General features: G+C 44.7%; 1 protein-coding gene across 1 annotated transcript in view; it reads left to right on the forward strand.

Annotated features, from left to right (window-relative positions):
• The window catches only part of LOC142303971 (scaffold attachment factor B2-like), an 812977-nt gene that overhangs the window by 755728 nt on the left and 39651 nt on the right, over positions 1-17598 (forward strand). Inside the window, exon 18 of the mRNA XM_075345939.1 lies at positions 12239-12299. Within this exon, the coding sequence (XP_075202054.1) occupies positions 12239-12299 (61 nt within the window). The remainder of the gene's footprint in view (positions 1-12238; positions 12300-17598) is intronic.

Genomic DNA, 17598 nt, shown 5'->3' on the forward strand with positions numbered 1-17598 from the left:
TAAGGGGTTAAAAAAAATTCACAATTTTGTCCAATAAAAGTGGCGCACGTTTTGCGCCATTTTCCGAAACACGTAGCGTTCTCATTTTTTGGGATCTTTGGCTCAGTGACGGCTTATTTTTTGCGTCTCGAGCTAACATTTTTAATGGTACCATTTTTGCGCAGATGCTACGTTTTGATCGCCTGTTATTGCATTTTGCGTAAAACATGCGGCGACCAAAAAAACGTAATTTTGGCGTTTGGTAAACGGCGTAGTGTCAAAAAAATTCCAATCAGATTAATTGATTTTATATTTTGATAGATCGGGCATTTCTGAACGCGGCGATACCAAATATGTGTATATTTATTTATTTTTTAACCCTTTAATTTTCAATGGGGTGAAAGGGGGGTGATTTGAACTTTTAGGTTTTTGGGGTTTTTTTAAACTTTTTTTTTTACTTTTTTTTTTTTTATTTTACTAGTCCCCCTAGGGGGCTATAGCGATCAGCAATCCGATCGCTCTTATCTATCTTCTGATCACAGCTATACAGCTGTAAACAGCAGATTCAGTCACTTCCGGTTTCCCTCTGCTCCGTGCCGAGGAAAAACGAAAGTGAAACTTCGTAGCTGCAGGCGTCATCACATGACCCTGCGCTACGATTGCAACCACCGAACGTCATGTGATCACACACGTGACTTCCGGTGGGGGCGACGGTAAGTAAAAAACATGGGCGCGCGCATATAGATCTCGCTGCCAGACTTTGGCAGCGAGATTTAAGGGGTTAAATGTTGCGAGTGGAAGTGATTCCACTCACAACATGCAGGCACACATGTCAGCTGTTGAAAACAGCTAATATGTGTGCCAACCGCCGCTGCCTGCCCGCGGCAGGGGGCGGGGCTTAACGGGACACGATCCTTGACGGATAGATCCATCCTAGGTCGTGAAGGGGTTAATACACAGCCAAGATGAGCGCATGGCGCGGGATTACAGCCTGTAGCCGTATGCTTTATCTGTGCTGGTTATCATAATATAGTGGGACCCTACATCGATATTTTAAATTTATTTTTACTGCATGCTATAGACTCACACAGCGCGTGTGATTGGCAGCATCAGACAGGCTGTCAATCAGCGTGGTGGCGTGGCTCACTGCAACCAATCACAGATGCCGGTGGGCGGGGAAAACTGTGCATATGAAATGAGGGTTAATTGGCCCTGGAAGAACAGCGTGTGCACTCACATCCCCCTATTCCTTTTACCACCATTTTTAATCCATAGGCCTCCCCAGTCTGAGAATACCAACCCACAGCTGTTGGGCTTTATCACGGCTGGCTATCAAAATTGAAGGGACTGCACGTCGTTTTTTTAGATTGTTTAATTTTTTAAAAGCCGCATGCGGTTCCTATTTTAGTACGCAGCCAAGATTGGCGCACGCCTGGAGGCTGCAGCCATATGCTTTTATCTGTGCTGGGTATCATAATGTGGGGGGGACCCTACATCAGTTGTTTTATTTTTATACCTCGATACTAACCCACAGACCGCGCCTATGATTGATTGCAGTCAGACGCTATCACACAGGCTCGGGAAACGAGTCTGACGGCAACCAATAACAGATGCCAGGATGGCCGGTGGGCGGGGAAAGCAGTGCATATGGATGACCAATGATGAATGGCCCTCGAAAGGGAATGAGTGGCCACAGGAGCAGTGTACAGCCGTGATGGAGCCTCTGTAAGTATAAAGCGCTCGTGCCATTCTTTTTTTTTAATTTCTCAAGTGCCGGGTCAGGATCAAACAGCTGGAATCCTGGACTCAGCACAAGAGTATCTTTGAATCCACGCAGATTTGGACTTTTACAGTCTGGGTCCGCTGATCACTAGAAACAAGTCAATGAAAATCAAGGATGACTAGAAAATAGGATGACTGTCTAAAGATGTACGCAATATGATAGACAGATAAAGAGGTTACCGACATAGGCATATTTTTACAATGTTATTACATTGTCCTGAACAGGTAATTTTTCATGGATTTACTCAACTTTTTAAAGATGTATTTAAAAATATGAAAGGTACCCATAGAATATGACTTTCAAAAACCTTGTGCTAAACCATTTAGGGGTTTGTCCCAAGATTTAGATGTTGGCCATTTGCTTTAAAAGCAACAACATTTGCAAATACACTTTTATTTTGTCTTGAAATTAAATTAAAGTATTATCACTTCCACTAGAATGCCTCCCTGGGCTTTACTTACTGTGGTCCCTGGACACAACCTGTAGCAATTCTAACTTTAACAGGTCAAGCATGCGCCGTTCCTATTTATTCCTGCTTTCCACGCTTTCTCTGTACAGGCACTGATCTCTTGTGCCCCTGAGCAATGAGAAATTGCCTATGAATTGTGGTTGCTCATTGCTAGCAGCAAATTCTGATATTTTAAAGGACCTTTCAGGCCATATAATCAGTCGGATAACTTTAATGAACTTCATGTGGTTATGTATACACTTCACTTAAAGTATAATAATATTTATTCCCTTATATAGTTCCATTAATTCCATAGAGGTTTACATACATCAGCAACAATGTCCCCACTGGGGCTTACAATCTAAAGTACCTATCAGTATGTCTTTGGAGGGTGGGAGGAAACTGGAGAACCTGGAGAAAAACCACGCAAACTCGAGGAGAACATACAAACTCCTTGCAGATGTTGTCCTTGTGTGTACCTGTGTGCAGTACCAACCTGGGTGGATGCCTGTGTGTAGTTTCAACAGTACCGAGATGGGTAGGTGCCTGTGTGCATATACAGCAGGGCTAAGCTGGGTGGGTGCATGTTGCGCATACAGCAGTGACGAGTGTGTGCCAGTGTACAGTATATGAGTGTACAGTACATTCCTCACATTTTTGTAACTATTATACATATTTTTATGGGACAGAAATGATGCTATGACACTTTGATACAACGTAAAATAGTCAGTGTACAGCCTGTATGTCAGTGTAAATTTGTTACACAGTCACACAGCCATTGATGTAAAAACCACTGGCAACAAAAATTAGTACACTCCTAAGTGAAGATGGCTAATTTATGCCCAATTAGCAATTTTCCTCTCCCCTGTGTCATGTGACGAATTAGTGTTACAAGGTCTCAGTTGTGAATGAGGAGTAGATGTGTTTAAATTTGGTGTTATCGCTCACACACTCTCTTGCTGGTCACTGAAAGTTCAACATAGCACCTCATGGCAAAAAAAAGTCTGAGAATCTGAAAAAAAAAGAGTTGTTACTCTACATACAGATGGCCTAGGTTATAAGAAGATTACCAGCACCCTGAAACTGAGCTGCAGCACCGTGGCCAAGACCATACAGTGGTTTAACACGACAGGTTCCACTCAGAACAGACTTCACCATGGTTTACTTTTCTAAATAGACATATGAGTGCTGACAGCATTGCTACATAGGTTAAAGGGAGGTGGGGTCAGCCTATCAATACCTAGACCGTACGGCACACATTGCATCAAATTGGTCTGCATGGCTGCCATCCCAGAAGGAAGCCTCTTTTCAAGATGATGCACAAGAAAGCCCACAAAAATTATGCTGAACACAAGCAGACTAAGGACATGGAAAACTGGAACAATGCCTTGTAGTCTGATGAGACCAAGAAAAACTTATTTGGTTCAGATTATGTCACGCGTTTTTGGCAGCAACCAGGTGAGGAGTGAGTCTTTCCTACTGTCAAGCATAGTGGTGGGAGTATCATTGTTTGGGGCCTGCATGTTTGATGCTGGCTGTGGAGAGCTACAAAGTTTGAGAGAACCATGAATACCAACATGTACTGTGACATTCTGAAGCAAAGCATGAGCCCTTCCCTTCAGAAACTGGGCTGCAGGACAGTATTCCAACATAATGACCCCAAGCATATGACCACTGCCTTGCTAAAGAAGCTGATGGTAGAGATGCTGGACTGGTCAAGCAGGTATCCAGACCTAAACCGTATTGAGCATCTGTGTGGCATCCTCAAATGAAAGTTGGAGGAGTGCAAGTCCTCTAACATCCACCAGATGTAGTCATGGAGGAGTAGAAATGGATTCCAGTGTCTCCTGTGAAGCTCTAGTGAACTCCATGCCAAAGAGAGTTAAGGCAGTGCTGAAATTAATGGTGGCCACACAACATATTGACACCTTGGGCACAAGTTTGCCGTTTTCGCTTAGTGGTGTACTCACTTTTATTGTCAGCAGTTATTGATATTAATGGCTGTGTTGTTAGTTTGAAACACACCCAATTTACACTGTTATACACTGACTACTTTACATTGTATGAGTGTCATATCTTCAGTGTTGTCCTATCAAAAGTTATAATAATTTAAACAAACAAATGTGAAGGGTACTTATTTTTGTCATGTACTTTATTTATACTCTGATTAGCTGTATATATAATCTGCTATATATGTATGATAGACATGCTGAAGGGAGACTAACAATAAATCTGTTAGCTTCCAATTCTACCCTAGTGCATGAAAGGAAATCTGTTACCAGCCACCTAATTTGAATGCAGCATAATTTACAGACAGCCTGATTCCAGCATGTCACTTACTGGGTTAATTACTGTAATTTTGATCAGTTCTCTGTTTTATCAGCAGGAGATAATCATTAGAAGGCTGCTAAACAATAAACCTGTAAATAGTAAACCTGCTAATATGTTGTATCCCATATTCTGCTGTATAACCCTGCCCCCACCACTATTTGGCAGCTATTGACCCAAATGTGACCTTTATTAGTTTAGGGTTACACATACTGATGTGAAATATAGACTTGTAAATAAGGCTTTAATTTGTGTTCAATAATGAAATGTAAAGTGGTGTGATAAGCATTCTTTGCACAAAGCAATATGAATTAATGGTATTCTTAAAGGGGTTGTCCGGTCTAAATCCACAAGTCTGCAGTCACTCTGTGTGACATCAAACTTGTGAATCCTCACATCACACACACTTTGCTTTGAGGATTCGCCGGTCTCAGTCGTTAATCAGAGGCGTATCTTGGGGGGGCTGACGGGGCATCTGCCCCAGCGTAGCTGTCAGGGGGCACGGTCAGGCTGCCTGATGCAGCTATCTGAGAGTCTCCCTGTGTTTTACCGCCCTCCATAGTGGGAGCTATTCTCGGAGTCTGGCAGTCAAGCTGTCAGCCAGACTCAAAACGTGTGGGGTGCAGCTCTCGGCAATCAATTGCATGGCACAGGGCGCCGGCCGGCAGACTGCACTGGGGGGGATTTCCCCCTTGCCTCTGGCTCCTGCATGATCTCCTGTCAGAAGGAGAGTAGTGGGGGAGGGGCTTGCACGGCACTGAGGAGGCTGCATAGTGCCATGTGCTCAGCCTCTCACCCTCCCATCCTGTTCACTCAGGCCTCTAGCTCAGCTGTTCAGGTTTAGCACTACAGAGGAGACAGGAGATGAGAAAGAAGCCAGCGCTGATTGGCCACATATTAACCACTCAGTGCCCAGCTGCTGCATCCATCTTGTATGAGGAGGGAGCGTCAATCAGGAACTTGTGCTGCACCTGATCTTACAGGGGCAACTAAGCAGCAGGTACTTATATCTGAGCTAAGTGTGTGTATATCTAAAGCGGGCTTTACACACTACGATATATCTAACGAGATGTCGGTGGGGTCACGTCGTAAGTGACGCACATCCGGCATCGTTAGTGATATCGTAGCGTGTGACAGCTATGTGTGACGGTGAACGAGCAGAAATACTCACCTTATCGTTCATCATTGACATGTCACTCATTTTCTAAAAATCAAACGTCCGGTTGTTCATTGTTCCCGAGGCAGCAAACATCACTCCGTGTGACACCCCGGGAACGATGAACACCGCTTACCAGCGTCCCGCCGGCAATGCGGAAGGAAGGAGGTGGGCGGAATGTTTACTTCCTGCTCATCCGCCCCTCCGCTTCTATTGGCCGGACGCAGTGTGACGACGCTGTGACGCCAAATGTCCCTCCCCCTTCAGGAAGTGGATGTTCGCTGCCCACAGCGAGGTCGTTTGAAAGGTAAGTACATGTGACGGGGGTTACGACTTTGTGCGACACGGCAAGAAATTGCCCGTGCCGCACAAACGACGGGGGCGGGTGCGATCGCAAATGCGATCGCACGACTAATTGCAGCGTGTAAAGCAGCCTTTATATATACAACCATATATCTAATATATTAGTGACTTCAATGTTCAGTGTATGTATGCTGTATATGTCCAGTGTCTGAGAGCTGTATATGAGGTGTGAGTGCTGTATATGAGGTGTGAGTGCTGTATATGAGGTGTGAGTGCTGTATATGAGGTGTGTCAGTGCGGTATATGGGGTGTGTCAGTGCGGTATATGGGGTGTGTCAGTGCGGTATATGGGGTGTGTCAGTGCGGTATATGGGATGTGTCAGTGCGGTATATGGGGTGTGTCAGTGCGGTATATGGGGTGTGTCAGTGCGGTATATGGGGTGTGTCAGTGCGGTATATGGGGTGTGTCAGTGCGGTATATGGGGTGTGTCAGTGCGGTATATGGGGTGTGTCAGTGCGGTATATGGGGTGTGTCAGTGCGGTATATGGGGTGTGTCAGTGCGGTATATGGGGTGTGTCAGTGCGGTATACGGGGTGTGTCAGTGCTGCATACGGGGTGTGTCAGTGCTGCATACGGGGTGTGTCAGTGCTGCATACGGGGTGTGTCAGTGCTGCATACGGGGTGTGTCAGTGCTGCATACGGGGTGTGTCAGTGCTGCATACGGGGTGTTGTCAGTGCTGCATACGGGGTGTTGTCAGTGCTGCATACGGCGTGTATGTGATGTGTACAGTATGTTGTGAATGTCAGTTATGCTTTTGCTGCTGTGAGGCTCCCTCTTGTGGCCAGGAATGGTTTGGACAGAGACCAGGTGTGTTGAGCAATGGGCGTTTCCATTGCTAACACTCTGCCTATTTACACTCTGGTTTGCTGCTGGCAGGCTATGCTGGATGTCAGCTGTTCTTTGTTCACCAGCCTGCTTCATCCTGCTCCAGACCACATCTACCCCAGATAAGTGCTTGGCTCTTTATTTGTTGTTTGGTTCTTTTTGCTCTTATCTGAGTTGAGTTTGTCATTTACTGTGGCTATTGTCAGTTTATTTGCATGCAGGGATCTTCTCTCTCAGTTGCTTAGCTGGGAAGCTCCCAGCAGCTATGTTTGGAGTATTGCTCCTATAAGTCCATGTGTTTGTTGCTTCTTGAATTGTAATGGTTCCTGCTTTCTGTTCATTGGTATGACAAGAGCGCCTGGTATAGGACGGAGTTCAGATCTAGCGATTTGAGGGCTTTTTGTACTATCAGGTTTTTTGATTTTTGTAGGGTTTTTCTTTGGCCACCATCAGTCCCTTTCCTATCCTGTCCTATTTAGTCAGTAGGGCCTCACCTTTTGCTAATCCTATCATCTATATGTGTATTGTGTTTTCCTATATCACCACAGTCTTTGAATGTGGGGGCTTGCTATTCTTTATCTATTTTCTGAGGCAGAGAGTTATTCATCTTTCCTTCCTTTAGGATAGCTAGTTCTCCGGCTGGGTTCGCGGTGCACAGGATGTTAGTTCTCCCCTCGGCTACTTCTAGTGTTGATGGTTAGTAAGGGGATGGCGGCCAGATTAGTTGCCAATGCTCGTCACCTTTTACCAATGATTTATGGTGGTCTTCCATGGTTCCGGATTATAACAACAGTATGTCCAATGCATGTGTTCTGTATATTGCTAGTGTGTGTCGTGTGTGGTATACAATATGACCAGTGTGTCAAGGCTGCATGCAGTATACACCCAGTGTGTGAGTACAATGTACAGTTTACAGGCAGTGTGTCGGGGCTGTGTGCTGTATACAGCCAGTGTGTCAGAGCTGTGTGCACACCTGACACACTGGCTGTATACCGCACACAGGCCTGACACACTGGCTGTATACCGCACACAGCTCTGACACACTGGCTGTATACCGCACACAGCTCTGACACACTGGCTGTATACCGCACACAGCTCCGACATACTGGCTGTATAACGCACACAGCTCCGACACACTGGCTGTATACCGCACACAGCTCTGACACACTGGCTGTATACCGCACACAGCTCTGACATACTACTGGCTGTATACCGCACACAGCTCTGACACACTGGCTGTATACCGCACACAGCTCCGACATACTGGCTGTATAACGCACACAGCTCCGACACACTGGCTGTATACCGCACACAGCTCTGACACACTGGCTGTATACCGCACACAGCTCTGACACACTGGCTGTATACCGCACACAGCTCTGACACACTGGCTATATACCGCAAACAGCTCCGACACACTGGCTGTATACCGCACACAGCTCTGACACACTGGCTGTATACCGCACACAGCTCTGACACACTGGCTGTATACCGCACACAGCTCTGACATACTTGCTGTATACCGCACACAGCTCTGACACACTGGCTGTATGCCGCACACAGCTCTGACACACTGGCTGTATACCGCACACAGCTCTGACACACTGGCTGTATACCGCACACAGCTCCGACATACTGGCTGTATAACGCACACAGCTCCGACACACTGGCTGTATACCGCACACAGCTCTGACACACTGGCTGTATACCGCACACAGCTCTGACACACTGGCTGTATACCGCACACAGCTCTGACACACTGGCTGTATACCGCACACAGCTCTGACACACTGGCTGTATACCGCACACAGCTCTGACATACTGGCTGTATAACGCACACAGCTCCGACACACTGGCTGTATACCGCACACAGCTCTGACACACTGGCTGTATACCGCACACAGCTCTGACACACTGGCTGTATACCGCACACAGCTCTGACATACTTGCTGTATACCGCACACAGCTCTGACACACTGGCTGTATGCCGCACACAGCTCTGACACACTGGCTGTATACCGCACACAGCTCTGACACACTGGCTGTATACCGCACACAGCTCCGACATACTGGCTGTATAACGCACACAGCTCCGACACACTGGCTGTATACCGCACACAGCTCTGACACACTGGCTGTATACCGCACACAGCTCTGACACACTGGCTGTATACCGCACACAGCTCTGACACACTGGCTGTATACCGCACACAGCTCTGACACACTGGCTGTATACCGCACACAGCTCTGACATACTGGCTGTATAACGCACACAGCTCCGACACACTGGCTGTATACCGCACACAGCTCTGACACACTGACTGTATACCGCACACAGCTCTGACACACTGGCTGTATACCGCACACAGCTCTGACACACTGGCTATATACCGCAAACAGCTCCGACACACTGGCTGTATACCGCACACAGCTTTGACACACTGGCTGTATTCCGCACACAGCTCCGACACACTGGCTGTATACCGCACACAGCTCCGACACACTGGCTGTATACCGCACACAGCTCTGACACACTGGCTGTATACCGCACACAGCTCCGACACACTGGCTGTATACCGCACACAGCTCTGACACACTGGCTGTATACCGCACACAGCTCTGACACACTGGCTGTATACCGCACACAGCTCTGACACACTGGCTGTATACCGCACACAGCTCTGACACACTGGCTGTATACCGCACACAGCTCTGACATACTGGCTGTATAACGCACACAGCTCCGACACACTGGCTGTATACCGCACACAGCTCTGACACACTGACTGTATACCGCACACAGCTCTGACACACTGGCTGTATACCGCACACAGCTCTGACACACTGGCTATATACCGCAAACAGCTCCGACACACTGGCTGTATACCGCACACAGCTTTGACACACTGGCTGTATTCCGCACACAGCTCCGACACACTGGCTGTATACCGCACACAGCTCCGACACACTGGCTGTATACCGCACACAGCTCTGACACACTGGCTGTATACCGCACACAGCTCTGACACACTGGCTGTATACCGCACACAGCTCTGACACACTGGCTGTATACCGCACACAGCTCTGACACACTGGCTGTATACCGCACACAGCTCCGACATACTGGCTGTATACCGCACACAGCTCTGACACACTGGCTGTATACCGCACACAGCTCTGACACACTGGCTGTATACCGCACACAGCTCTGACACACTGGCTGTATACCGCACACAGCTCTGACACACTGGCTGTATACCGCACACAGCTCTGACACACTGGCTGTATACCGCACACAGCTCTGACATACTTGCTGTATACCGCACACAGCTCTGACACACTGGCTGTATGCCGCACACAGCTCTGACACACTGGCTGTATACCGCACACAGCTCTGACACTGGCTGAATACCACATACAGCTCTGACACACTGGCCGTTAGTGATGTGTTGGTCGCAAACGATCAGACACAAAGATCCGACTCCCTGCTGTGACTGACAGGAATTCTCTAAACGGCTCTCACTGGGTGTAAAAGTCCGGTGTTCAGTGGACGAAACGACGCCCACCTGAACTAAACCCCGCCCACTCAATTTAATTTGTAAGTGGGTAGGGTTTAGATGCGCGTGGGAGGGGTTTCGACAGCGTTAATATAATATTAAATATGTGTTCACATAGGGATCCATGAACAATCTGAAAGAGACGGCTCTTTCAGTTCAGTTTAGTTCAGGTGGGCTTTGTTTCGTCCACTGAACACCGGACTTTTACGCCCAGTGAGAGCCGGTTAGAGAATTTAGTGGCTCTCACTGGGCTAACTGCTCCTGTCAGTCACAGCAGAGAGCCGGATCTTTGTGTCGGATCGTTCGTGACCGACACATCACCAACGGCCAGTGTGTCAGAGCTGTGTGTGGTATACAGCCAGTGTGTCTAATCGGCCGGGGTCCGGCACCTGGCACCCTCGCCAATCGGCTGTTTTTTGTGCCGGTGGCAGCTGTAGACGGCCAGAGTGCTCAATTCCACATCTGCTCCGTCTTCTGATCGTGGCTGTGGCTAGGTACTTTACATCCGCTCCTATCCAAATTAATGAGGCGGATTTGCAGTACCCGACATACTTGAGCTCACATGATCATCCACTCTCGCCACTGGCATGGGAGAATCCTAAGGGTGCAGAACATGCATTTTGAGAATTCAGAAGCCTGCAGTCACTTAGAGTGACTGCAGACTTTCATCATAAACCTGGACAACCCCTTTAACTATAAAATTAAGCAATGTAGCCCAGTCATAACAGCGTGTAATATACTCCCTGTAAGGGTATGTGCCCATGATCATGACTGTGCCCTGGACTCAGCAGGTCCTGACCTGCGGGGCCGCGAGTCTCCTCCGCAGGAGAACACAGGAGACTGCAGCTGCTTGTACCCACGATCAGGGTTCAGTGTGCTGCGGACTCTTGCTTGTGTTCTTCCCTACCGAGGACGCATGCGAATCCGCAGCAAACAATTGACATGCTGTGGCTTGGAAAGCCGCACTGCAGGTCAGTGTTTGCTGTGGAAAGAACAAGCACAGTGGGCATGGGATTTCTAGAAATCCCGTCCACTATGCTTGTACTGTACACTGCAGCATTTTTGGATGCAGCGAAAACACGCTACATCCAAAATACTGCAAGCACGGATTGTGGGCACGCAGCCTTAGGATGCAGCTCTGCATTCTGGTTCCAGCAGTCAGCATGTGGTTTCCCCACTCATGCAATTTTCATATTTAGTCATGTGACAATTTGCTTCTCTTTCTACTTCTGTTTTTCATTTAACATTGACAAAGTTAGGAAAGCAGCTTGTCTGCACGTGACTGAGTGCGCAAATCATATATGAATGAGCTATCACATGACAACTAATGGCGGGGAGGGGGTCAAACGGAATTCTTACCCCGGGTGCCAGAAAGCCTAGTTACACCTTTACGTTAATGGCTGTCACTTAGCTAATAGTATGTAATATGTATACTTCAGGCCACGTTCAGACTAGATGGGTGCAGCGTCTCTCAATGCAAGTGGACTGAGGAAGGCCTCGCCCACCTACTTGGATTCTGGACGGGCGTGTGCATATAGCATATTCGCTGCCACGTGACCACCGTTCCTGGCTCTGACACTGGCAAATCCTCACAGCGCACTGTACACAATATGAGGTTTCACAAGTCTGCAGTCACTGCAGACTTGTGGATTTAGAGCGGACATCCCCTTTAAAACATGACTAACATTGTAGAACTTTAGGACTTGTAATGATAAAGACTGTCTTAGATCATGTTTCAATTGATTGTTACAAAATTGTTTTTAGTTAATACTATGACTTACTCTTACTTTACAAAAGGTGATCGCGGGATGCCAGATCCATCTGGGCAAGGGCAAATGGATAAAGGAGGAATTCATGGGTAAGCTATCTAAATAGAAGCATATATTGCTTAATCTCCGAGGTCCAGGGATTTATTTTGTTCGCAATATTTGACATCAAAAATTATTTTACTTACATCCTATATACATGATCAAATTATAGACTGCTATTTTTAGACTGGCTGTGGGCATCATGTACACTACAACATGCTTGTCGAAAAAACCTTTTATGTTTCTTTTACAATCAACATTTTCTATGGGATACCATAGTACAAAATATTCACAAAAGTGTGGGCCATTAATTGTAAATAAGATTTATTTTGCATACCAAAAAGTAATTTTCAAAACAAATTCATTTAAGATCATGTTGCAAAAATGAGTTCACCTCACTGAAAGTGTTAGGAGCAAATCTAAAGTTTTGACTACAAAATTGTAATTAACAAGAATTCAACAACAGGTAAGTCTAATTACTTATTAAATAGGCGTCCAGCAGACAGTGGCTGCCAGCTGTGGAGCAGTTCGTGTTCCCAAGGCTCATGTGATGTTATTTTACACGAGCAATGCATCCAGTCAGTGCCTGCTTCTGTCTCCTCGCCTCCGGACCAAATGAGATAATTAAAAGAAAGTGAGCACGGCGGCTGCCACTCACTTCCTATTGATTGTTACGAAGGCGGGGACAGGGTAGCCGACGCTGATTGGACTCTGGATTTGTGTGATGTCACATGAGTCCCGGGACCGCGGTACCACTGAAACGGCGTAGGAGGACAGTATAGGCTTTTTTATTTTACATAGAGCAAATGTCTAATCAGAAGGTGTTGTCCTAGTAGTGGACAAACCATTTTATTGTAAGGAAAACCCCTTCCCTTTTCATGCTGTCAGCAATGGCACCATATTGAAGAGAAATGTCACAAGACCGGAGCAAGAAAATAATTTCTTTACACAAGAAAGATAAAGGCTACAAGAAATCAATAAAGCTTTACTTGTAAGTCAGGAGACTGTGGTAAAAGTGATACAAACATTTAAAAAAGCTGTAACTACAATCATCTCACAGAGACATCCAAGCTGACCATGAAAGTTAATACTTAAACAGGAGCACGATCTGATGAGAAGGGTCGAAGAAAATAGACATGCAAGTTCACAGCAGTTAGCTAAAGAAGTTGAAAGCCAAGCTGGGGTGAGCTTTTCACAATACAGTTTCCACTGCAGAGGAATGGAATGCATGGATGTCTTCTACGAAGGTAGCCTCTCCTGAAGACCATGCACAAAAAACCCACCTACAATTTGCCAAGGCCCTTATTGAAAAATATGAATACTTCTGGGATGCTATACTCTGGAGTAATGAGGCCAAGATAAAATGTTTAGCACTGATAGTTTTAAGATTGTCAGGCATCGTAATGGAGAGGAGTATAAAGAAACATCCATGGAGCCTACAGTGAAATATGGCGGGGGCAGTGTCCTTATATGGGGCTGCATGAGTGCTGCTGGTGTCGGGGAACTACATTTCATTGCTGGTATCATAAGTTCACAGATGTACTGCTCTGTATTGGAAAAGAGGCTGCTACCATCACTCCATAAGTTTGCAAGACATGCACTTTACTAAGATGATAATGATCCAAAACGCACATCTATGGCCACTGTTAAATTTCTGTAGAACAGTGTAAAAGTGAGTTAGTGGCTAAATATGTTTCTAGATCAGAACCCAGTCAAACATTTATTGGGAATTCTGAACAGTCAAGTTATCACTCTCATCTTGGTTCGAATAAAGGTCATTCCTGAAGAACAGAAAACTGTTGCCAACTTTTTCATTCCATGATAGACAAACTAAACATGAAGTAACCTTCCACCTATTATAAAACCAATGTTGGTCCAGCCACCCAATCTGACTGGAGCTACAACCACATCGAAGGTATAAGTGGAATTTCTTAATATACATATTCACCCCAATAACCAAAAACAGACAGGAGAGGCAACAGATAGAAAACAAATACACATTTACCATATATATATATATATATATATATCTGTCACATTTACCAACCATATTCCCCATTTACAACATTCAAAAGAATCGCATACAACCATATTTTAGCACATATGCGATCAACAGGGTTTAACATCACCAGTAGTCCTATTAAATACCCCACATATACATATATTTATGTTGTTACTATGGATAATACATGACAGTGTGACTAAAATTTAAGCCAATCACCATCACTATGTACCGCAGATAGTATTCCAGGTTAATGATCATATAATTATCAGCAAGATGATAGTTCAAAAATAATATATATGGGGGAAAAAAGGAAGGGGTGTTTTGTTATAATCACCTAGGACTCCTGATTCACAAAAATAAATCAAGTTTACCTCTTATATTCTCCAAATACAACATTCAAAAGAATCGCATCCAACTATATTTTAGCACATATGCGATCAAAGGGTTTTAACAAAACCAGTAGTCCTAATACCCCACATATGCATATATTTATATTGTTTCTATAGATAGTACATGAAAGTGTGACTAAAATTTAAGCCAATCACCATCACTATATATACCTCAGATAGTATTCCATAGTATCATGCAATTATCAACAAGATGTTAGTTCCACAAAATATATGGGGGGGAAAAAGGGGGGGGGTTGTTATAACCACCTAGGACTCCTGATTCACGAAAAGTAAATCTCCATAAATGCAGTACATGTTAAATATAGATCACATCTGTACATATATACATGTTAAATATAGGATAACACATCTATACATATTAGCCATATAGATGAAATGATATCACCAAGGTCATCATGTTTCATATGGTAGATCAGGTCTCTCCTGCATCTGTAGTAGAAATACCAGCAAAAGAAGACGAAAAGGCGGTGACAGGTGTCTGGTCACTGTCCCTGTGCAGGACTAAACTGACCCTTTATCTCCCAATTAGCTTCCGCCCTTACAAGGGAAGACCACAGCTGGCCCTATTGTGGCTGACCCTTGCAATTCATCCAGGCGCCTCCCAAAGGGTACAGGGAAAAAGTGGTTGTCCAGCTCACCTGTCATCCGAATCCTGTTAATCCTCCAAGGTGAACGAAGCCTGCCGGTCAGTCCATACCGGAATACGAGCAAAAGGTTTGGTGAAAAGGGAGTAGGCTCAGCACCAGTACAATAAGATAAAAAAAAAAAAAACAAAAAAACTTTATTAACCCCTTCAGCCCCGGGGCACTTTCCGTTTTTGCGTTTTTGTTTTTTGCTCCCCTTCTTCCGAGAGCCGTAACTTTTTTATTATTCCGTGAATCTTGCCATATGAGGGATTGTTTTTTGCGGCACGAGTTGTACTTTTAAATGAAACCATAGGTTTTACCATATATTGTACTGGAAAACAGCAAAAAAAATCCAAGTGTGGAAAAACTGCAAAAAAAAGTGTGATCGCACAATAGTTTTTGGGATGTTTTATTCACCGTGTTCACTAGATGGTAAAACTAATGTATCTATGTGATGCCTCAGGTCGGTGCGAGTTTGTAGACACCAAACATGTATAGGTTTACTTGTATCTAAGGGGTTAAAAAAAATTCACAATTTTGTCCAATAAAAGTGGTGCACGTTTTGCGCCATTTTCCGAAACACGTAGCGTTCTCATTTTTCGGGATCTATGGCTCAGTGACGGCTTATTTTTTGCGTCTCGAGCTAACATTTTTAATTGTACCATTTTTGCGCAGATGCTACGTTTTGATCGCCTGTTATTGCATTTTGCGTAAAACTTGCGGCGACCAAAAAACGTAATTTTGGCGCTTGGAATTTTTTTGCCACTACGCCGTTTACCAATTAGATTAATTGATTTTATATTTTGATAGATCGGGAATTTTTTAACGCGGCGATACCAAATATGTGTATTTATTTATTTATTAACCCTTTAATTTTCAATGGGGGAAAGGGTGGTGATTTGAACTTTTAAGTTTTTTGGTTTTTTTTTATTTTTTAAAACTTTTTTTTTTCCTTTTTTTTTTTATTTTACTAGTCCCCCATATGGCTATAGCGATCAGCAATCCGATCGCTCTTATCTATCTGCTGATCACAGCTATACAGCTGTAAACAGCAGATTCAGTCACTTACTGTTTCTCTCTGCTCGCGGCTGAGGGAAAACGAAAGTGAAACTTCATAGCTGCAGGCGTCATCACATGACCCTGTGCTACGATGGCAACCACCGTAAGTCACGTGATCACCACGTGACTTCCGGTGGGGGCGGCGGTAAGTAAAAAACATGGCCGCGCGCATATAGATCTTGCTGCCAGACTTTGGCAGCGAGATTTAAGGGGTTAATGGCCGTGGGTGGAAGCGATTCCACCCGCGGCTAGCAGGCACACATGTCAGCTGTTGAAAACAGCTGATATGTGTGCCGACCGCCGCCGCCTTCCCGCGGCAGGGGGCGGGGCTTTAAGGGACACGCTCCATGACGGATATATCCGTCCATGGTCGTGAAGGGGTTAATGTCTCTTTAAAATAATCATGCCTGGAATCACACTGTACAAAAAGGTGCGCAGGTGAAACTTTACGCTTTTCGGACCTAAATTCTAAAAACAAGAGTGTTCTTAGTCATAAGTTACCTGCGCATGGCCATGGACAGAATATATAATGTTTCAAACAAAGGGAGCATAGACACAAAGGGGAGGGAGGTGTGTGATTCACACAGGTGTCGAGGATACAATCAAAGACCAGATTGGTAAGGGGAAAAAATGCAAAAATTAAGAATACCAAAATTATTATTATAGAGATCACAAATCCCCACATGTAAGATCTCGTAACATGAACCATGCCAATATGTAAGAAACTGTATATAAAACGAAAAAAATGTATTTGTTACAAAAAATCATAAAGAAAATTTCAGAAAAAATTCATATGCATATACAAACATAATATTAATAAGAATCCCAAAATTATTTTTTGTCATAATAACATGATATTAGATACCACTGAGCCCCAGCAATAATGTATGTATTTAATACACATGGATTATACAGTGCCTACAAGTAGTATTCAACCCCCTGCAGATTTAGCAGGTTTACACATTCGGAATTAACTTGGCATTGTGACATTTGGACTGTAGATCAGCCTGGAAGTGTGAAAAGCACTGCAGCAAAAAAGAATGTTATTTCTTTTTTTATTTTTTTTAAATTTTAAATTGTGAAAAGTTTATTCAGAGGGTCATTTATTATTCAACCCCTCAAACCACAAGAATTCTGTTTGGTTCCCCTAAAGTATTAAGAAGTATTTCAGGCACAAAGAACAATGAGCTTCACATGTTTGGATTAATTATCTCTTTTTCCAGCCTTTTCTGACTAATTAAACTTGTGA

Source organism: Anomaloglossus baeobatrachus, chromosome 1 (genome assembly GCF_048569485.1).
Source record: "Anomaloglossus baeobatrachus isolate aAnoBae1 chromosome 1, aAnoBae1.hap1, whole genome shotgun sequence".
Taxonomy (NCBI): domain Eukaryota; kingdom Metazoa; phylum Chordata; class Amphibia; order Anura; family Aromobatidae; genus Anomaloglossus; species Anomaloglossus baeobatrachus.